The sequence below is a fragment of the Physcomitrium patens genome, chromosome 12 (assembly GCF_059467195.1).
Source record: "Physcomitrium patens ecotype Gransden chromosome 12, ASM5946719v1, whole genome shotgun sequence".
In the NCBI taxonomy this organism is placed as follows: Eukaryota; Viridiplantae; Streptophyta; class Bryopsida; order Funariales; family Funariaceae; genus Physcomitrium; species Physcomitrium patens.
In genome coordinates, this window is record NC_143421.1 from 13412385 (window position 1) to 13436154 (window position 23770).

Consider the following 23770-nt stretch of genomic DNA (forward strand, 5'->3'; position numbering starts at 1 on the left):
TCACACAAGAGAAGATTGATAGATCCATTGCAGCGGTATGGAACAAGTATAAACCAGCCAAGGTACAAACCTTCATTTGGCAGATTAATTCAGGAGGATTGACTACAGGCAGCTGGTGTGAGGTAATGGATTTCCCAGCCACTTGCTCTGGTTGCAATCGTGAGGTCAATGAAACCCTGGAGCACTGCCTCAGTGTCTGGACGGCGTACGATCTGGTCTGGAAGACATTGAATTGCCCTCCAATTCGAGCGTGGAGAGAGCTACTCACATATACCTCCAGGCATACAAGACGCCACAAGGGTATGTCATCCCAATATGAGGCCCTTTTACCAACCTTAGATGTGCTACAAGTAGCAATTTTATGGCACCTCTGGTGCGCCAGATGCCGATTAGTGTTCTCACAAGAACGCATCAATGCTCATCTTATTTGCCACCTAGCTTGGGGGGAGACAATCTTTGCCAGAATGGCGGATAGGAACCATATTCTTAGCTCCATCGATAGATGTGGTGAAACCAGAAAGACAAAATGTATAACCAACTTTCAGTACACCTGGTGTTATCAGGACGTGTTCTGTTCAGGAGTACTATTCTCCACTCGGTGGCACCTAGCCCCCACCCTCATTCATCTGCCAACCTGTATATGGGACCCAGATTGAGTTGTATCCTACTTTATTTTATATACAATGATACCTAAATTTAAACAAAATTAAAAAAAGAAAAAGAAGAGGCCCGAAGTCTCCTCCCGCTGACTGAGGTCTCCAGCCTGTCCGACCCATGTGAGCATATCCACTAGGTTAATCTATTAAATTGTGCAGTCGTGGAACTCTCACCATTGCAAAAGTGAAGGGGCACATCTTTCCTGTTTTTAAAATCTTACTATGCAGAAGTATGAAACCAGTGAGTTCCGTAGAGTACTAAACCATTCCGTGATCCCGTTTACAGTTGCTACCGAAGTCAAGGACGAGATGCCGTTTTTGCCAGCTCGGCATTGACATCAGGTGCAAGTGGGAATTGTCAGAACTCTTTGTAGACAATAGACTATATATAACCACCACTTGGACTACAGAGGTTAAGAATTAGTCTAGGGGTATTGAAAAACTTATCACCTGCCTATATCAATGGAAATTGTTGTGTGTTGTGCAAAGAAATTCGCACTGTAATTTGTTTTTTTTCCAACACCACCGAACAAAGTGGAAGAGGAGGAAGAATAACTATTTTTATGATTTTCCTGCATTCAAATTGATGGGGTTTAAAATTAGATGACTGCATAAGTCAAAGTGGCATACCTACACTTCAGAACTTCAACGCTGCATTTGAGAGTATCCTTACCGACGATATCTTCTCCCCTGATCCTCGGCGATTCCATGTGAGGCTGTTTCTTCGTTATAGTTTGCTAGCACTTGTAGGAAGACCGACTAAAAGTTCTACCGCCTGGAACACCGAAACAATCGAGCTGAACTATGCATGAAAGGAGAGACTGCGGTTTCTGTGTCAGTTTTATCCCACGTACAATGAGAAATTTCTGCGTTCATTACTTTCATTCTATGGCGTGTAGCAGGTGCGGAATCTGTGCCTCCAGCAAATAGAGTTGCAACATTCCGGATCCGACTATTTATGTTGAACATTGGGAAAATTGTAGGGGCATTCAGCAGTTCACAACCGTTGGTGTGCAGGCGGCGTCATTTAGTGGATTGGTTTGTTGAAGCGGCGTCAAAGACTGAATCTCAACTCTTAGCCTTCCGTAGTATGAATGTGGTGCAAGGCGGAGATAGCCTGTGAAGTTGATCAATGCGAGATTAAGGTGAATATGATGTCGTTTTGTTCTTCGCCGCATCGTGTTGCGTCATCACCGCACTAGATATCGTGTATGTCCAGTGATTTCACGAGCCACAATTTTTTCTTTTGTAGAACTTCTAGAAGGTTTTGTCAAATCAAAGTCCTGCCATGTCAAATTTATTCTCTTTCTTCTGTGGCTCTAAGCCGCAAACGATAGAAGGCGAGAGCGACCCTCCCTTCCGGCATTACATTCCACCCCACCCGGAGCCCAACCCTGTCGGCTCAAGTTCTCCATGGCCCGACCCAATCCCTGGGCACAATTCTGGTTTAATAGAACCAGTGGATCAGCCACGGTCGTTGCGTAGTATGAATCGAACCAGACCAAACGTCAGATGGATAATAGGGCTCGATTTTGGTACCACATTCTCAGGGTTCGCGTATGCGCAAGCATCAGGACCGGAAGAGATAAGTGTCTACTTCGACTGGCCTTCTAGACAAGGAGAGAAGGTGTACTGCAAGACGTTGTCAGGATTGTACTACATTCAGGCAGAGAATGGCGAATGGGAATGCGTGTCATGGGGTCATAACGCGCGATCGGATTATTTGGATAGCCAAAGGAGAAACCGTCCGAATGGAGTGTACTTGTCAAAATTCAAGCTGCTGCTAAGTAGAGATGTTAATGATCCCGCTTTGGCAGCCAGTGTGCCTCCACCCCTCACGGTGCACTCTGTCATTGTCGATTATCTGCGGAGAATTGGTGAATATGCATTGCAGGTGGTCAAGACGCACGATGGGAATGAGTTGTTTTGCAGGGATTCAGTACAGTGGTGTGTGACGGTGCCGTCGATCTGGGACGAGAATGCCAAGCAGAAGATGAAGGAGTGCATGGTGGATGCGGAGCTCGTTTCCGCTGAAGCTGGAGGCAAAGAGGCAGTGCAAGTTGAGTTCGAGCCGGAGGCCGCTTCGTTCCACTGCCATCAAATGCTGCGCCAGAGTCATGCGAATGTGATCTTGGAACCCATGGATAAAATGCTCGTGGTCGACGCCGGTGGCGGAACGGTGGACATTGTCGTTCAAAGGTTGCTTTCGAGATCATTCGAGAGGTTCAAGGTGGAAGAAGTGACTCCAAGCACAGGGAGCTTTTGCGGTGGTACTTATGTTGACGAATCCTTCATGCGGTTTTTGTCCGGGAAGATTGAATGTCTCGACGAGTTTTTGGAAAATGATGTGCCGAGCTACAGGACGCGACTACTCAAGGAGTGGGGAGAAGTCAAGTGCTCCTTCGGCCATGACATGGGATCAAGATCACAAACAATGGAGATCGACCTTCACTCCAGGTTACGCGATAAATGGAAGGAGCACGAGACCAGACAAGGCTATCCAGCCCGTGAGAGCTACAGCGAGATTGAACTCACCGAAAAGGATCTGAAATCCATTTTTGATCCTGTGGTGGATGAGATTCTGGAGATGATTGCCGCGCAGCTCAGACTAGTGTCAGACGTCAAGGTTATGTTCGTTGTAGGCGGGTTCGCTGCTTCCCCTTACCTCATGAGTCGGATCCGTGAGCGTTACGGTAACGCCGTCCAATATATCGTTTGCCCACAAAACCCTGGCAGCGCCGTTTGCCAAGGTGCGGTTTCCCTCTCACGCAATCCCGACACCGTTTTCTCTCGAGTTCTTAGGAAGACTTATGGGACTAGCGTGACCCTACCCTTTAGGGACGGGGTGGATCCCATTGAGTATCTGAGAGTTGGCACAGGTGGAGTGAGATGGTGCCGCTATAGATTCGACAAGTTCGCCACAAAGGGTGAAACTGTGGAGGTTAACCAGTGCGTGCAGAAGGCCTACGTCCCGCACTCTCCTGGACAGACTCGAATATTGTTCGATTTGTATAGTTCTGCGGAGGAAAATCCGAGATATACCCAGGGAGCGAATGTCACAAGAGAAGGCGGATTCCACATTGATTTGCCTGCAAGTTACAACAGAGAACAGGCAACGTTTACATTTTCGGTGTTCTTCGGACGGATTAGCATCGAGCTCCATGCTAAGGCGAGAATGGGAAGAGGTTCGGCAGGAAGGGAGGCACGGACCATGAGTCTCCCTGTTTCATACTATCGTTGATCTTCTTCCCAATTTTTCTTGAGGAATTGCTTAGTTCCTTCTCTGCATGAAGATAGTGTACCATTGCATCAAAACATCAGGCGGCCGAATTTCTGAGCTGAGACTGTCAATCTCGTCGCATCGAACTCCCATTCTCGGATGGGGTCTGCATATTTGAATTTGAGTTTAGCTATTTGCACTGAAGCACCAGATAGCAAGTGACGCGAAGACTGCATCCTAATGTCCAAGCCTTCAAGCTTTGCGGCAGGCCATCTGGTTGCTGGATTTTGATGATGTCGAGTGCGCGCTCGCCATGATCCGATTGACGGCGACAAATTAACCATTGTCACTATCCATGGTCGTTTGCATTCCAAGCTTGGCACCCTTTTTGTTTTGATGCGCTACTGGTCGTGATGCATCACTCACCAAGATCAAGGTGTGTGCTGCTCCATATCCCCACTGAACACTTGTGCCTGCTCGCGTTTATCAGTTTTCGAGATCTGTTAACAGCATCGTAGTTGAATGTTTCTGGTAGCACCGAGCAGGATAGTTGCATTACATCCTGTGTACATCACAGATTTGATGTAGTTTTATAATAGAAATTGCTGTACCCCTTTCACAGCACATTAGAAAGTCAATTACGTGTTGGGGTAGGGTAGGAGAGATGGATCTTGAGAGGGGAAAGCGAACCCATATTATGAATGTTTGGGTGTAGAAATATGTATCTTGTTATAATTAAACTATTCTCTTGTGAACGTTGTGACATATTTTTGTTCCATTTCAACTATTTCTTTTACAATTTTGAAGGCTTTGTAACAACAATCTTTGTTATTTTCTATGAGCTCATCTCAGTTTGTGTTCTTTTGAGTAAGTTTTTATATAAACATCACACTGAATTTTCTACTCTCAAACAATTCGAAAATATTCAATTGTTACTATTGCCTGTAGCAAATTCCCATCTTTGATATGGTGAATACTTTCCCCAAAAAATTGTTATTGATGTCCTTGCAGTAGGTTATAGTGCACTTGATGAGCATTTGTTGATAAGAGTGCAAAGTACACTTGTCTCCCACTCCCACATACTCTGGTTTTGGTACTTGCAGAACTTGTCAAATACAAATTTCCAGGAGAGAATTCATGTCACATCTTTTCTTGTCTAAAGTTGTTATTTATGATCTTATTGATATATTAGCCAAATAAGTCGAGGTACTTATTTTATCTTGGCTTATTTTATTGAAAATTTTAATATTTTGGAAATCGAGTTTTAAATTAAATTCTATTTAGCCACTTAAATTAAAGAGGAGAAATATATTTCCAATGAATTGTACTTTTTTTCTTCATTTTGTATTCTTCTAATATAAAGAGTCTTAATTATAAATAATCCAATGATTCAAGACACATAATTGAACCAAAAACATTAATGGGGAAGTTCAAGTGGTTTGTGGTAGAGGCTTGTTTATGAGCATTCCATATTTCTCATTAATCCAAATATAATCCTAAATCCTCTTTGAATCTCATTTTAATTACAATCTTTTAGTTCTAAGAAATTTATTCTTTATATTTCAATCATATCATTTAGGAGTAGGAGTAATAGATCACTAAAGCATATAAATAATTATGAGAAATAAAATCTACAAGAATTTTTAAATATAAAAATAATACAATTTTCTTTTAAGAAAATTTTAAAAAATAAGTAATGAACTCCAAGAAACTTTAGTACTGCATTGATGTCAATATAAATCTTTTCATTTTTTTAAATTAAAAATATTATATATATATATATATATATATATATATACATATATATATTATAAAATTAGAAACAATCTCTAAAATTAGTCAAATATTTATTTGAAGAGCATGATTGTACCTATAACATTTTTTTTTTTTTTTTTTTTTTTTAATTTATTTTCTAATAAAATTATCCACAAAGATAAACCAATAATATATAACAGACAACAAAATCATCTAAAAACTCCTGAAAGACATCATTCACTAGTTATTGGAATGTTGTTGGTATATTTGTAAGTCCAAAAGGCATGACGTTGTATTCAAATTGTCCATACCTTATTCAAAACATAGTCTTCTATTCATCTTCTTCTTTGATGTGTACTAGATTGTATGTTCATTGTAGATCTATTTTTGTATAGATCTTAGCTTGATTCAACTGATCAAGGAGTCCAGATATCAAAGGTAGCGGGTACCTGCTCTTGATGGTGCTTTGTTGAGTCCTTGATAATCGATACATATCCGCAATGATTCATCTTTTTTCTTCACAAATAAAATTGGAGCTCTTGCTCAAGATTTGGAATAGTATATGAAGTTCTTGGCCAGATTTTCTTCAATATATTCCTTGAGCTCAGCTAATTCATTTTGTAATAAATTGTAGATTCATCCAAATGGCGATTGTGCTCCTTCTTGAAGGTCAATTGAGCAGTCATAGGAACAATGTTCCGAAAGAGTATCTACATTTTTCTTCTCAAATATATCTTAAAAATCTTGATATTGGCTTGGAATGCCACTTGAAGTCTTTCCACCAGTAGAAACAGGTGTGGCATAAATGACACAAGGTGATCCTTCTTTTGCAGCATGGAAGAAAGCTCTTGCACCTACAAATATAGATTTAATTGTACTAGACTTATGACTTTCTACTTGATTAACTACGTTCTTAGTTATACTTTCAGAAAAGTCAAGACTACGAGAAGTCCAATCTATGTTAGGATTATATTTTTTTAGCTATGATAAACCTAAAATGACTAGATTAGAAGGAGATCTAATGATATTAAATATTATAAAGCTACTATGACCATTACTTGCTACTTCTATAGGAAGGGTTTCATGAGTAACATCTCTTGAAGATAATGGACGACCATCTATGACTTCTACATGTACAGGTTTAGTTTTCTTCACTAAAAGTATGTTATATTTTTTAGCAAATTCTTCATCTAAGAAATATGTTGAGGCTCTTAAATCTAGCAAAGCAGAGGCTTTGTGATGTTTAGGTCCTAGAATAATATTTATCGTAAAACATAGAGAGGGTCCTAAGGAAAGAATGGGACCTTCATTAGGTGTTGTACAAGGTTCCAGCCGCACAATCCCTATTATAGGTGGACAAATTTATTTTTTAACATGCTATCTTCTTTGATCGCCGTACTCCTCATTTTATGGTTGCATTGCTTCTTTGGGCAATGTTGAGTAGTGTGCTTAGATTCTCCACAGTACAAGCACAATCCTTCCTAACAACGACGAGTCTTTTCTTGCTCAATAAGAGATTTGAAACGTTCTGAATCATTTTGCATATCCTCTACTTCCAAATGTATGTGTTGAAGAGATGTTGGTGTTGCCATTGAATTATAGTAACCTCGAGGTTCACTTGTATGGTTCTCAGATCAAAATTCAAAAAGACAATTGTCTCACTTCACAACAAAGTCAATTACTTAGCTCAATGTTTGAGGATCAGGTAAGTTGAGCATTAATTTTTTTACCTCATATTCTAATCCATAGAGAAATTGGCTAAAAAATGTAACATCATCCCACTTGATATCAGTTGCAAGTTGTTGAAACTGTGAAGCATACAACATTATTGATTGATTTTCTTGTCACAAAATACGGATCTTGTTGGTTGCAATACAAATTGTATCATATTCTCCTGTCAAGGACATGAATTTTGAAGAAAGAGAATCCTCAATACACTCTTCTATCACTGAAGAGAACTAGAAAGTCTCTCAAAAGGTGATATAATATTAACTAGAATGGCTATTGCCAAAAAGAAGAAAGATTAGAAAGTCTTGAAATAAGACTAAGACTAGAAAGGCGTTGACAAGAGTGAAGAAGGCTTCACTCTTTCCTCCATATATACTATCTAATTAAGAGCTATAGGGCAATATCCTATAGGACTTCTAACATGTGTTGACTTTGCTAGCCACATGTCTTAACTTATAAGATAAGTTATCTATGTATGTGCCACGTAGTTAGCTTATTCCACAAATTACCAATACATGGTTAGCTTTTTGGCCAAGTTTCTAATCTACAAACACATTTAAAGTCAAAACCATGTCTATCAAGCTTCTAAGAAGCTTTTCTAGAAGACTTTATGAAATTATTCTATATTTACCTACTTCTACTTAATCATATAAGTAACTATTGAAATAAATATATATGTCCATGACATTACTCCTCCTTCTAGGGACGAGTTCTACAAGGAGCGGTCTTCATATATTGAGGAAGTCCAAGATGTGACAAATTATATTTACTACATACTTTGATCTTTGCTATCTTCGAAGATGGTTGATAGGTCCTCTCAACCATCTATAGTGTCCTATACCAGGACGAGAAGACCACCCTGTTATTTGGTCATTGTTGAGGCCTTCATAACTTCCTTCAAATAAAAGATATATACATTTGAGATGTATCTCCATTTCTATGCTACAACGAAAGATAGAAGATAGAATGTTATTTTCCTTTGATCTTGTTTTTTTTACATCAAAGATTTTTTATTCTTCATCTTGATTTTGATGGATGTTGTTGATGAAAGTCTTCAACTTTCTTTGCTGCATTTGCAAGATTCTTTGATAGCTGCCATGTGCATTCACTAATATCATGTCCACGCCAATGAACAAGATATTCTAACCTTTTTCAATGCCACCTTGACTCTAAGACTTCTTCCACCTCAAACTCTTAGTTATTATCCACTTCTATAAGAAGAGGTGGCATTTGTCTTCTTTTCAAGATTTTTATTGTCTTATACGGCTCTAAAAGAGACATGAAATACAAGATGGATCTTCATATACTCCGGTAGATGTAATCGATAGGCAACATGACTGATTTATTTACAAATAGAAAAAGGTCTCAGCTTACAATAATCTAATTAATCACAAGAACAAGTAGTCTTGATATTACAACGAAGTAACCATATATTATCATCCATATTATATTGTGGTTGCTCCTTGCGATAGGCATCCATATTGGTCTTTTGTCGTTCTTGAGCTTCCTTTAATTATATCTTTATTGTTGTATGTAGCTCTGACAAGCGATTTGTTAAATCTTTTGCCGCAAGATTATCAACTTTTGAAAAGTTAAAAATATCAAGATGTGGATGATAACCATAATTCGCAAAGAAAGGTGTTTATTGAGTGGAAGAATGTACCAAATTATTATATACAAACTTTTCTAATTGTAAAAGAGTTGTCCAATCATCTTGATGATAGTTGATGGTACATTTCAAATACTACTTGAGAACTTGGTTTACCCGTTCTGTTTGTCCATCAATTTGAAGATGAAAAGCTGAAGAAAGTTTTATATCTACTTTTAGAATCTTGAATAGGATTTTTCAGAATCTTGATATAAATTGAGTCCACTTATCTGATATAATATCCTTTGGCAACTCATGATAGCGATAGATATTATCAATGAAAAACTTAGCTGTTTCTTCACTTGTGATAGATTTTTTACATGGTATTAAATGTGCCATCTTAGTAAAACGATCTACTATCATGAATATGGAGTCATAAGAACCTGAGATTAAAAGATCCGTGATGAAATCCATAGAAACAGAAGACTATGGTTGTTTTGGAATGGATAACGGCTAAAAAAGTCCGTAAGATCAATGACAAGGAGTTTTTGATCTTTAGCAAACATCACAAAATTATACAAAATCTTTAACTGCCTTCCACATTTGCGGCCACCAAAAGTCCTTGGATATTAGTTCTAAAGTTTTATTGTACTCAAAATGTCCTACTGTTGGAAAGTCATGACGAGCTTGAAGAATACATAATCGAGCTTTACCTTCTAGAACATATAAGAATCCTTCAAAATATAATAGATTATTTTTGAATTCAAAATTGGAAGTATCATGAGACTTAGAGGAAGTATTCTTGATAACCTGAAGAAAAGGATCAGAAGACATGCTTGATTGAATTTGCTTTACAAATGTTGAATCAACTATCAATGTTGATTTTATAGCTCGAAGATGAAAATGCTTGGGTTTCAAGAGAATTAATCTTTGTTGATCAAAAGATGCAGCTCTTTTTTTTGGTGCAAGATAAAAATATCTAGAAAGAGTGTCTGATAGACCTTGTTATTTTTTGGATCGATAAATGATCTTGAAATTGAATCTAAATAAAGATATGCTCCAATGGGCTTGATGATGATTTAAGAAACATGCTAACATGAAGTACTCGAGGTTCTTATGGTCTATATATATAGTAATTGGACTTGAGGTGCCTTCTAGATAATGACGCCATTCTTGAAATGAATCCACGATTGCAAAGAGCTCTTTGTCATGGATTTCATAATTAATCTTAGTTTTTGAAAATTTCTTGAAATAGAAAGCTATTGGGTGGAGTTTATCATTTATTTCCATTTATGACAACATGGCAGTTATAGCAAAATCCGACGCATCTGTTTCCATAAAAAATGCCTTGGAGAAGTCAACACAATATAAGATTGGTGCAAAAATAAATTCCTTCTTTAAAGCATCAAATGATACTTCTGCTTCTTTATTCCACTCAAGTTTGTCTTTACAAGTCAAATGTGTAAGTGAAGCTGCAACTTGAGAAAAATTCTTGATAAAGATTCGATAGTAATTAGCAAAGCCCAAAAAGCATTGAACATCTCGTACTGTTCTTGGAATCTTCCAATCTATAATAGTTTGAACCTTCTTAGGATCCATCATAAGGCCTTCGTTGGAAATGATGTACTCTAAAAATTCAACTTGAATAGTGTGGAATACACACTTTTCTAACTTGGCATATAATCTTGCATCTCTAAGTTTGTGTAACATGTGACGAACATGAAGTTCATGTTCTTCTATGTTCTTAGAATAGATTAGAATATCGTCTAAATAGCAAACAACAAAATCATCTAAAAACTCACAAAAAACATCATTTATAAGATGTTAAAAAATAGCCAGTGTATTCGTGAGTCCAAAAGGCATGACATTATATTCAAAATGTCCATACCTAGTTCAAAAAGCAGTCTTCTATTCATCTCCTTTTTTTATACGAACTAAGTTGTAGATCTTTGTAGATCTATTTTGGCATAGATCTTTGCTTGATTGAGTTGGTCAAGAAATCTTGAAATCAAAGGCAAAGGATATCTATTTTTGATGGTGATCTTGTTGAGTCCTTGATAATCCACACACATTCGCAAAGATCCATCTTTCTTCTTCACAAATAAGATAGGAGCCTCAGTTGGAGATTTAGAATGGCATATGAAGTTCTTTGCCAAATTCTCATCAATGTACTCCTTTAATATAGCCAACTCATTCTGCAATAAGCTATAGATTGGTCCAAATGGTAGTTGAGCTCTTTCTTGCAAATCAATTAAACAATCATAAGGTCGATGCTCGGGAAGAATAAGTGCATTCTTCTTTTCAAAAACATCTTGGAATTCTTGATATTGCTTAGGAATACTACTCGACGTCGTTTCACCATTAGAAATGGGTATAACATATATAGCAAAAGTTGATCCTTCTTTTGCAACATGCATGAAAGCTTTTACACCTACTAATAAAGGTTTGGACATATTGGACTTATGTACTTCTACTTTGCTAATGTGAACTTAGATTATATTATGAAAAAAGTTAAGATTACGAGAAATCCAATCTATTTGAGGGTTATATTTTTCTAGCCATGATAATCCTAAAATAACTAGATTAGAGGGAAATTTTATTACATTAAATACTACTACGTTGTTATGATCTTTAATTGCTATATCTAAAGGAATAGTTTTATGGGTAGTATTTGTAGAAGACAACGAACGACCATCTATGACTTCTACATGTACGGATTTAACTTTCTTCATTAAAGATATTTTTTGATTTTTAGTAAAATCTTTGTCTATAAAATATGCTGAGGCTCTTGAATCTAACAAGGCAAAGACTTTGTGATTATTAGGTCTTAAATATACTTCTATTATAAAACAAGGTGAGGAGATTGCAGAGAAGATAGGACCTTTACTAGGTGTTGCATATGATTCCAACCGCACGGTCCCTATTGTAACTAAAGAAACTCATTTTTTGATACATTATCTTCTTTGGTAATTGTGCTCTTTATTTTGTTATTATATTGCTTCTTTAGATAATATTGAGTAGTGTGCTTAGCTTCTCCTCAATATAAATACAACCCTTCTTCGAGACGTTGAGTCTTTTCATACTTCGTGAGAGGTTTAAAATGTATCATATCAATTTGTATTGGTTCTGGCTTTGAAGAATACGTTTCTGAAAACTTGGGAGCTGCCACCATTACTTGACTTGTTTTTGTCCAATTAAATCTTTGTTCTTGATACCTTTCAAATAAACAATTGTCGAATGTAATGGCTTGAGTAATAAATTATTCTAAAGATTCTACTTTTGGCATTGTCAATAACAAATCTTTAATGTTATCTCCTAATCTCTATCAAAATTGGTTGATAAGTACTTTATCGTTGTAGTCTATGTCACAAGCAAGATTTTGGAATTCGACTGTATGTGTAGTAGTTGATTGTGATTCTTGTTGTAAGAATAAAAGCTTAGTCTTTGCTACTCGTTCTTGATTACTTTTTTCAAATGTGGCCGTAAACACTTCTAGGAATGAATTCAAATCATAAAGGAGTCATGAATCTTTTTTCATTAAAGGTGCAAACCAAGAGAGAGTACTTCCTATTAATAGTGCATCTATAAATTTGACGGGTAAATCCATCAGGATATTAGATAAGATACAATCTTAGATAGAGCGTGACTTATTGTAAAAATCCTCAAAATTTTGATCTTATTCCATCAATCTTCTTAGGCATATTGTTATTCTCATTGCATTCAAGCTTCAGTAGACCAAAGCAATTGAACTAATAGAGGTGGGTTTGAATACGGAGAAAGATTGGTTATATGAATTGGATATGCTAGTATCACAATTGACTCTACTCTGGCTATCTGAAATCAATTATCAAACTACAAAACACCGAGGCTTACTACTTTTGTTTTAATTCGACCCATAATCCATTCTACGATTATCAATTCAACAATACTTCTCCTAATCATAATTCTTCATAAGCAAATAATAAAAAAAACAAAGAGGTAGCACCAAGTTTATCCCAGCTTACGACTCTCACAGTTTGGCTCTCGGCTTACGACTCTCACAGTCTGGATCTCGGCTTATGACTGTCACAGTCTGGCTCTCGACTTATGACTCTTTCAGTCTGACTCTCGACTTTTGACTATCACAATCTGACCCTCGACTTACGACTCTCACAGTCTGGCTCTCGGCTTACGACTCTCACAGTTTGGTTGACAGCCTACTTTCCTCAACCTATTTATCCTACTAAAAAGATGATCCATCTACCACTAAATTCCAAAGGTTATGACCCTTTGAATTCTTAACCATTTATTCTACTAACAACCTATTGTTACCAACTAAACTGCTTAACCATTTGTCTAATTGTCAAGGTTGTCAATAACCAACCAGTAACTTACTATAAAGTTTATTTATCTATTCTATATAGCCCCACTCCTAATTATGCAGCATCCTTACAAACATTATTTAGCCTCAACTTATAAAGACGGAGCAGCGTTGGCTTCTTCAATCAATGGCATTAGCTTACCATCTTTTGAATTGATGACCTTCTCCTCTTTACATCTTCATTGTCTGCCTCGGTGTTTGATGGTTCTCCATCCAAACTGTCTCAGATACCATGTTTGCTATCTTCTCCTTAACCACAAAAGAAAATACAATAATTGTCAAGAGTCCTCCTTTTATTTCTTACAATGGTCCAATCAATTGGATCAACTCCCCATTTTGTAACAGAAAACCCGTCTCGGATTTATGAATAATAAAGTTTAAGCCGATTACCATTGATCCGTATCATAAATTTAGTACCCATAAAATCTTCCAATTGTACTGAACTATTTGGAAATCCTTCAATAATTAAATATGGCCCATGCTAATGAACTTGAAAATTTTTTGAAAATTTTTTAAATAGACTATCATAAAGAAGTACCAAATCATTTGGAATAAAAGTCTTTGGTCTAAGCTTACTATCATAATAAGTCTTCCTTCATTTTTGTGTAGTTTCAATTATCATTAATGTATTGGCTCTAGTTTCATCTAATTTTTCCAATTCTTCTAAACAGTGTCGTTATCGTATTACATGCTTTCCTGCTCGAGAATACACCGGGCGTCTATCTGTAGAAGATAGTATGGAGATTCGCTAATATTCAAGCAGTCTATTGGTTTTTGACTGTTGGAATATAAACAATTACAAGAATATACCGTAAATCTATACGGATGTCCTTCGACTGCTTGTCAAAATCCTTTTTGTCCTAGCCAGTAGGTCTCTAGACATTACAGAGAACCCCGAACAACCCAATGTGCTAATCTCCGATACCGCTTTATACTCACTACCTTGTATCCACTGATTGTCTTGTTAGATTAACCCAAAATTTTTTATTCACTCCGCATACTCAATCCTATAGACACCCTTTTAATTCTTCAATCACAGATATAACTTTGATTTCACAAAATAGTCAAGAGTAATCACACCCACTTCATTAAAAATCCCGATTCACTAGTACAACACTGACTTTCAGCAACGATTGCCTCAGTCTTCCCAAAATCCTATGAAAAAAAAAAATCCAAATTCTCTGTCTTTTTTTCCCCCCAAAGCATGAAGCTAGCTCTCCCCCCTTAAAACCCTAATTCTCCCTTCTTTCATTTCTTAACCTATCCTCTCCTTTAACCCTAAGAAGATCCTATTCTCTTGCCTTGGACTCCCCGAATTGGAACAGCCAACGGAGCTTTCTCCCTCATTTTTACCTTTAAGAGATCTTTTTTTTGAAAGAACGTTCTCGAAATGGCACAAAAAACGGAACAGCCTGAAATGGAATCGGAGCCCTGTAATTGGACCGCATTGGATTGCTCGACCAAGTCAGGTCTCATATTGGGTAAGAGACCCGTAATAGGACCTGGATTAGAGGTCTTCTGAAATTGGATCCAATTGACTCTGCCGTCAGAGCTTTCTCCTCCGTTTTTTTTTTTGCCTTTTAAAGGATTCTTTTTCCAGAAACAATGTTCCTTGAAACGGCACAGAGAAGAGGACAGCCTGAAACAGAATCGAAACCCCCGTAATCGGAACCACATTGAGTCGCCCAACTAAATCAGGTCTCATATTGGCTAAGAGGCCCGTAGTAAGACTTAGATGTTCCCGTAATTGAGTCAAATTGGTCCTTCGCGTCAGGATCGCTCAGTCATCGATTTAGTCCTTTCGATTTTGTTGACTCCCACTATTGGACTCGAATGGAGAATTTTGTTACTAGTAAGTATGCCCTGACCGACTATGACGGGGTGTCTGAACTAGCCCTTGAATATTGGCACTAGAATCGGTCGTTGCTCCCAATATTCATAGTTACTGAACATTAATAAAAGTCCTCTTTCTTTATATTTTCACAGTATACTCATGTTACAACACGACATCCACCCCCTCTGAACCTGTGCATCCTCCGGTATGCACCAATTTACCCAATTGCTGTTTGATTCAGAATATATCCTCTACGTCTTTGTCCAGTTCGTCTTCGTCACCTTCATTATCCAAATCACTTTCATCTTTTTGCTGCAAAATCTCTATACCTTCATTAAGGTCTTCCATATTCATCTCCGCGTGTCTTCCTTTAAATATTTTTACTCGCTTCCCTGTAATTGGTATTTTCAATTTTATACCATCTAACTCCCGTAATGAGTAAGTCACATTACCATCAACAGTTGTTACTACATATGGTCCAAACCAACGTTTTAAAAATTTTCGTAAAGTGCTATATTGGTTGTCTAAACTACTATCATAAACAAGTACTCAATCACCTTCTTCAATTGCTTTAGGTCTCAATTGATGTTGTTTATCGAATTGCGCCTTGTTTTGTAATCTTGCTCTTTTTAACCTTTCCAATGCTATCTATACATCTTCCGATCTTTGCTCTAATTGTCGAATCCTAACAGCCAAAATTTCTTCTCTTGTCAATCCATCTTTCCATGGTAGCATACTCCAAGTAAGTACCTTTTCTTCAATCGACATAATTGATTTTCGACGTGTCATAAGTTCTACTGGCATATATCATGTCACCGAACTATGTGTTGTTCGATCAGCCCATAATGCAAATGACAAAAGTCGTGGCCACTCTTTAACTTTTCCATTACAAGCTTTAACTAATGCTTTCACAATCGGTGGCTGACCACGTTTGCTTTTTGCATTCCCTTCCAGATTATAAGCAGTAGTCAGTGATAGTTTAACTCCACATCTTTCAAAGAACTTACAAGCTTCTTGTGCATTTAATTCTCCACAATCTGCAATGATTTTTCCTACGCATCCGTAGCAACAAATGACATCTTCAAGCAAAAACCTACAAATTCCCTCTGTAGATTTTGTCCTCAATGCTCTTCTTTCTACTTGATTTGATAAAACTTCACGAGCTAAAACCAAATATCTCATCTGCCATAATCCAACTGGCATAATAACCAAATCAACAACCCATTTAAAATGAATAGCCAGAGGATACATAGGATGAAGACCATCTCGATGTCGGATATTAGAATACGATTGATAGATTTCACATGACTCTATAAATGAGAGCACATCTTGATACATATTTTTCCACCAATATCATTCCTTGAGTTTAGCAAAAGTAGCCTAGATTCCTCTATGTCCTGTCCATAAACTATCATGAAACTCCTTTAATAATTTTAGTTTTTCTTCCCTTTTGCCTATCATTCGTCGTGGCATTTCAATTCCTTTCTTCGGTCTCTTCCATAAGAATCCATCTCGAAGTAAAAATCCATATACTTTTTTTCTTATTTGTTTGAATTTTTCTGTAGACCAATTCTCCTACTTAGTCAAGGTATTCAAGTAATGACCAATATCCAATAATTTTCCTTCATAAGATTCTTCAAGAAATAGCTTGTCTTCTCTGTTGAGATTTGATATTGAATAGAATTTCGATCAGAAGTCATTAATGACTTCAACCATTTCGTCCTCCCTCTCGTATCTTGCTCGAGATAGCATGTCTGCTACTAAATTGTCCTTCCCAATAATATGCTTAAATTTTGGATTTAGTGACTTAATATAAGCAATCCATCTCAACATTGCAATATCTGGCGTTGAACAGTTAATAATCATTCCAAGCAATGGCAAGCAATCTGATTCAATTACTACTGCTGCCCCAATCAAATAATCCTTTTCAGCTTTCATAGCCGAAACGACTTTCCAAAGTTCTCTTTTGACTTGCGAATATGCATGCTGATGAATACTTAAAACTTTAGCTCCAAATCAAATTGCAAATCTATTTCCACTTGAATCATTTGACCCACAGCCCATCCAACGGCAATTGGATTAGCGTCCACAGTAAGAATCACTGGTCTATTGCACTTATAATCAACCTTCTACAATATTGGAGGTGACATCAATAATTTCTTCAATCTTTACATTGCCTGAATATGCCTTTCTTTCCATTTAAATCGGTAGCCTTTGTGTAACAGTTCATATAATGGATCCGCTATGTTAGCATAATGCGGGATCTAGATTCGATAAAATACACATGCATCTAAAAACCTGCGAACCTCTGTTAAAGAATCACAATCCTCTTTCATCCTTCCAATTGCATCAACTTTAGTTGGATCTGGTTTTCTTCCGTAAGATCCACATAAATGTCTAACAATTACAACCTCTTGTACTCCAAATACGGACTTCATACCCGATAATGTAAGATGAACTTCTCCAAGCCGAGTTAAAATCTTTTAACAATCTTGTATATGATCAACAATATATTTACGACACTCCATCTTATCTAAAGTTTCATCCTTGTCTCCTTCTCTACACCCTTTTATAGGAACATCATCCAGAAAAAGCATAGTCTTTTTCGGAATAAAATCTCTCAATACCTTATTCATCCCATTCATCATATGCGCAACTGAGTTGGTCGCGCCTTGAGGAAGAGTGCACATTCTAACTAATCCAAGTGGTGTCCTCATTGTTGTCATATCTCTACTTCCTTCGGCAAGTTGAAATTGATCATAACCTGAATACAAGTCACCCATTGAATAGATCGCCCTTCCTACAAATGTCGCAGCAAATTCAGCCACAATAGGCCCAATTCCTGCATTCCTGACAGTTACTGCATTCACCGGTTGTATATCTTGAATAAACCGTAGTGACCCATTCTTCTAAAGTACCGTAAATCTCGACTAGAATACGGTGTAAATGAGGGTTCCAATATTTTTATCTTCAACTTTTCTTTTAATAGTTCCACCAATTTAGGTAAATGTGCCCTCGGTACTGGAATCGGTCTTAGATTCCAAGGTACATGCGGTATAGTGAAGATAACTATAGGTGTTATAATATTCGGATCTACACACCCAATTTCATAAGATTCGAAGGTAATCGATCTACCTTGTTTAGCCAACATCTTTTTGAAGCAAGTAATTTCCTCCAGCAATAAAGAACCATCAGAACCAATCTTCAAATCTTCAAAAGTCTCTTTAGTAAACTGATGTCCAATTTTCATTCGATCTCTTAAACTTGCTTCTTTTGATGCCTCTCCCATTTGTTCCTTAGAATCTACTAGTAATGGTCCGGCAACAGGCTTTACCTTCTTATCTGTTGTTTTATATCTCGTCTCTATAATGACTTCTAGTGCTTGAAAAGATTCAAGTATGGTATAAACCTCTCTTGAATGAATCTCAACAATCTTATCATTATCTCCTAACCCAATAGATGTAATCAATTCCAATGAATCTTCCAGTCCATTTTCTTCATAAACACCTAAAATCCTCTCATCATCTTGCAATGTACTTAACTTGCGTAATTGTCCTTCAATGTCATATAATCTTTTTCTTTCTTTTCTTTTAAAATCATCAACTTTTTTATACATAATATTTCCATTCTCCAATATATCAATAAAACTCGCATTAAAGACACCTTCATCTCGCAAGAGTACCTCCTCTTTTGTACCTCCATAATCTCGCTTTATAGTGGTACCTCTCCAAAATCCTTAAATCCTTCAACAATCTTTGGTAATGGTTTCTTCCTCAACCTATCTCGATTCAGTTCATGGTTAGGAGGTACTGTTAGAAATTGTACAGCTTTCCTCTCATCTTCGCTACGTATCCTTGCATAAGCAGAACCATCGTCAAGTACTTTTATTTCCATCCGTGTTGCTGTGATATAAGGTTGTCCTAAAATCAACGGATAAGACGTTGTATCTTGAACAAAGAAATGTTGCTCCGTCGCAACATCCCCAATCCGAATTTTGACATCTGGACAAGCTCCATATAATTCGCCCCGTGTGTTATTAGCTACTCAAATTGCCCATCCATGTTCCATATCAATTGGCCATTTTTGTTTCTTATAAAGATCTTTAGACATGAGATTTATTTCAGAACCATGGTCGACTAAAGCAACTATTGGTTCTTCTATATCTCCTACTTTCACCAATACCTCAGTAGTTGCCCTTGCCCAATGCTTTCGAGTATAATGGCTCAAAGTTTCTATTTCCATGTCACTAGAATCTTTGAAACATACTCGTTGATTATACCCATTCTTTTCATTTGTTGGTTGCTTGTAACCAATATCAACCTCTTCTTCATCTCTATATATTCTTGCATCAATAGCATGACTCATTCCAGTTCCGCCCATTAATTGCCTCTTTCGCTTAATGCTGTCAATGATGACATCATGAAACTCCTTCTTTGTAATTCTCAAGACTTCTTTCAATGTGAATTCCACCTTAGTGTTTAATATACGTTCTTCTAACACCCCTTTCAAATTTGTTGCCGCTTCAATGTCAGAAAGTAGCTTATAAGCAATTGATTTGCCTTTATCTTTTGTCTCCTTTGTTTTTTCTCCCAATGATGCTGAGGTATCCTTTACAGGCAATTCTTGTGAAGCTGCCTCCCGAGCCTTGTCTCCTCGAGTTTGCCTCTTAGAAGAATTTCCTTCTCTAGTATCATCAAAATTTCCTCGTCTCTTTTCTTCCATCAAAGCTTCATGTTGGCTCTTAGCAATATATGCATGAACTGAAAGAGACTCAACAGGATCCTCCCAACATGTTCTACCTCGTATTATAGCTGCAGTTCTCAATAACGCTTCTCGAGGTAATTTCTCTTCTTGCATTGTAGAAACGGCAGAAGCCCAAAACTCACTAGTTTCTGTACTTCCACCAATTTCATCATCTACTCTAGCACCATAACTTGCACTTTCTCGTGCTGCTGTTTCATGCTCTTTTAGGTAATCTTGAACCAATGCTCTCATTCCTCCCTTGCCAAAATTGGTTTGAAGAAGATCGTCTCTATCTTTCAATGCTATCTTCCTATCTTTCCAGCAAATAATTCCCTGCCGTATCATATTATTAAATTCATTGCAATCTTTTCTAGTGTGTGAAGCATCATCACACCAAATGCATCTTTGTACATATCCTTGTTTTGAAACATTCTTCGAATTATTTTTAGAAGTATCTCTTCAAGTCTTATCAATTTGATTTGAAGATCTCGCATTCCTTGTATAATTTCTTCCATCCCCATATCTGCTTTCTTTGATAAGGATGTCGAAGGTTGAACTGTAGGCATTGTTGGTGGTGTTGTACGTACTGGAGCTTTGGGTGCTTGTACTGTTTTAGGAATATTGCTTCTATCCTTCCTCCTTTCTCTTTATGTAAGCAACCCCACCGCATCTTCAACATTCTTCCACTTTGTTGTCAATCCTTCATCTTCTTCTTTGTCTTCAAGAAGGAGTTCTAATTTCCATTATAATTCTCCATCAGCAGCTTGAAGAAATAGATCAACTTTGTTTGGCTCCAATGTCAATTTTTCTACCTTCGACAATTGAGAGTACTGCCTCTCAAATTCTCTTAGTAGCTCGGTTGCTTGCAAATTCTTATTGGGCCGTTCAATCCATTCCAGAAACAACTTCTTAGTAACGCGATCAGTATTTTACAAGAAACATTCGTCTTTCAATGCATGTGAGAAAACCTCCCATGAATTCCCATAAGGATCCGTAATTGATGTAATGTAGTCTCTTATTAAGGTGTCATGGTAAGTCCTATTATTGCAACCATTTTCTTCTCAGAAACCCAATTTAATTCCATTTCACGAACATAACATCTTAAATACCTTGAAATATTCTTCCCATCAAATTGATCAATTTTATTGACCACTGCTTGCAATGCTTTGGTTGCCAAAGCTTCTTTTCGATCATTGCTTTGCTGTTGCTGCATTGATAATGAGAAGGCTTGAAACATACTAGCAATAGACGTATCCATGTGCATACCTTGTCCTTTAGAAGAATCCCCACCAAAAACTCCGCCCAAAAATCCTTCAAAATTTTTATTTTCGTTTTCCATAAAATAAAGATAAAATCAACCGAAATCCAATACCTTCCACCTCAAGCTTTCACGTCAGGTTCACCACTTTTGTCGTATTACGTGCTTTCCTGCTCGAGAACGCATCGGGCGTCTAGCTGTAGAAGGTAGTATGGAGATTCGCCAATATTCAAGCAGTTTATCGATTTTTGACTGTTGGAATACAAACAACTGCAAGATTACACCGTAAATCTATACGGATGTCCTTCGACTGCTTGTCGAAGTCCTTTTTGCCCCAGCCGGTAGGTCTCTAGACGTTACAGAGAACCCCGAACAACCCAATCTGCTAATCTCCGATATCGCTTTGTACTTACGATCTTGTATCCACTGATTGTCTTGTTAGATTAACCCAATAAATTTCATTCACTCCACATACTCAATCCTATAGATACCTTTTTAATCCTTCAATCACAGACGTAACTCGATTTCATAAAACAATCAAGAGTAATCAAACCCACTTCATTAAAAAAAATCCCGATTCACCATTACAACACTGACTTCAGCAACAATTGTCTTAGTCTTCCCAAAACTCTATGAAGAAGAAAAATCCAATTCTTTGTCTTTTCTTCCCCGACCCGAAGCATGAAGCTAGCTCTCCCCCCACTAACCTTAATGAAACCAAACTAATGACCTTCAAAAGAACTTGAAGCTAGCTCTTCGATCCAAAAAACCCAATCTGAAAAAACCCCCCCCCCCTCAAGAACTTATTCTCTATCCTAACCTTATCCTCTGAATTTTTTTAATCTTCCGTCTTGGATCCGAAATTGGCTCCTACCATCAGAGCTTGGATCTAAAATTGGCTCTCGCCATCAGAGCTTTCTCCCCTATTTTTACCTTTAAGATATCTTTTTATCAAAAACAACATTTCTTGAAATGGCACAGAGAACAGGACAGCCAGAAACAGAATCGAAACCCCGTAATCGGGACCACATTGAGTCGCCCAACCAATTCACGTCTCATATTGGCTAAGAGTCCAGTAGTAAGATCCGGATGTTTCCAAAATTGGATCAAATTGGTCCTTCGTGTGAGATTGGCTGAGGCCCGTAGTAAGACCTGGATTTTCACATAATTAGACTGCATTGGGTTGCCCGACCAATTCAGGTCTCATATTGGGTAAGAGGATCCAGATTGGATTCTTGAAATTGGATCTAATTGGCTCTTCCAACCTGGCTCATCCGTTGTGTGAATTAGTCCTTTCCCATCCTACTGACTCCCGTTATTGGAATCGAACGGAGAATTTCAGTATGCCTCGGCTGACTGTAACGGGGTGACTGAACCTGGCCACTCAGTATTTGTACTGGAGTTGGTCGTTGCTCCCAATATTCGAGGTAACTGAACATTAATAAAAGTCCTCATTTTTTATATTTTCATAGTATACTTGTATTACAACACGACACCGTCGCAACATCCCCAATCTGAATTTTGAAATCTGGACAAGCTCCATATAATTCGCCCCGTGTGTTATTAGCTGCTCGAATTGTCCATCCATGTTCCATATCAATTGGCCATTTTTGTTTCTTATAAAGATCTTTAGACATGAGATTTATTTCAGAACCATGGTCGACTAAAGCAACTATTTGTTCTTTTATATCTCCTACTTTCACCAATACCTCAGTAGTTGCCCTTGTCCAATGCTTTTGAGTATAATGGCTCAAAGTTTCTATTTCCTTGTCACTAGAATCTTCGAAACGTACTCGTTGATTATACCCATTCTTTTCATTTGTTGGTTGCTTGTAACCAATATCAACCTCTTCTTCATCTCTATATATTTTTGCATCAATAGCATGACCCATTCTAGTTTCACCCATTAATTGCCTCTTTCGCTTAATGCTGTCAATGATAACATCATGAAACTCCTTCTTTGCAATTCCCAAGACTTCTTTCAATGTGAATTCCATCTTAGCGTTTAATATACGTTCTTCCAACACCCCTTTCACATTTGTTGCCGCTTCAATGTCAGAAAGAAGCTTATAAGCAATTGATTTGCCTTTATCTTTTGTCTCCTTTGTTTTTTCTCCCAATGATGCTGAGGTATCCTTTATAGGCAATTCTTGTGAAGCTGCCTCCCGAGCCTTGTCTCCTCGAGTTTGCCTCTTAGAAGAATTTCCTTCTCTAGTATCATCAAAATTTCCTCGTCTCTTTTCTTCCATCAAAGCTTCATGTTGGCTCTTAGCAATATATGCATGAATTGAAAGAGACTCAACAGGATCCTCCCAACATGTTCTACCTCGTATTATAGCTGCAATTCTCAATAACGCTTCTTGAGGTAATTTCTCTTCTTGCATTGTAAAAACGGCAGAAGTCCAAAACTCACTAGTTTCTGTACTTCCACCAATTTCATCATCTACTCTAGCACCATAACTTGCACTTTCTCGTGCTGCTGTTTCATGCTCTTTTAGGTAATCTTGAACCAATGCTCTCATTCCTCCCTTGCCAAAATTGGTTTAAAGAAGATCGTCTCTATCTTTCAATGCTATCTTCCTATCTTTCCAGCAAATAATTCCCTGCCGTATCATATTATTAAATTCA

The 23770-nt window shown here is 37.4% G+C and overlaps 1 protein-coding gene across 1 annotated transcript; it reads left to right on the top strand.

Annotated features, from left to right (window-relative positions):
• The first annotated feature begins 517 nt into the window (after positions 1-517).
• On the top strand, positions 518-4641 carry LOC112290066 (uncharacterized). Its single transcript, XM_024536020.3, has 2 exons — positions 518-1558; positions 1674-4641. Exon 2 carries the CDS (start codon positions 1945-1947, stop codon positions 3895-3897), a length of 1953 nt encoding a protein of 650 aa, XP_024391788.1. The 5' UTR covers positions 518-1558; positions 1674-1944; the 3' UTR covers positions 3898-4641.
• Positions 4642-23770: the final 19129 nt, after the last annotated feature.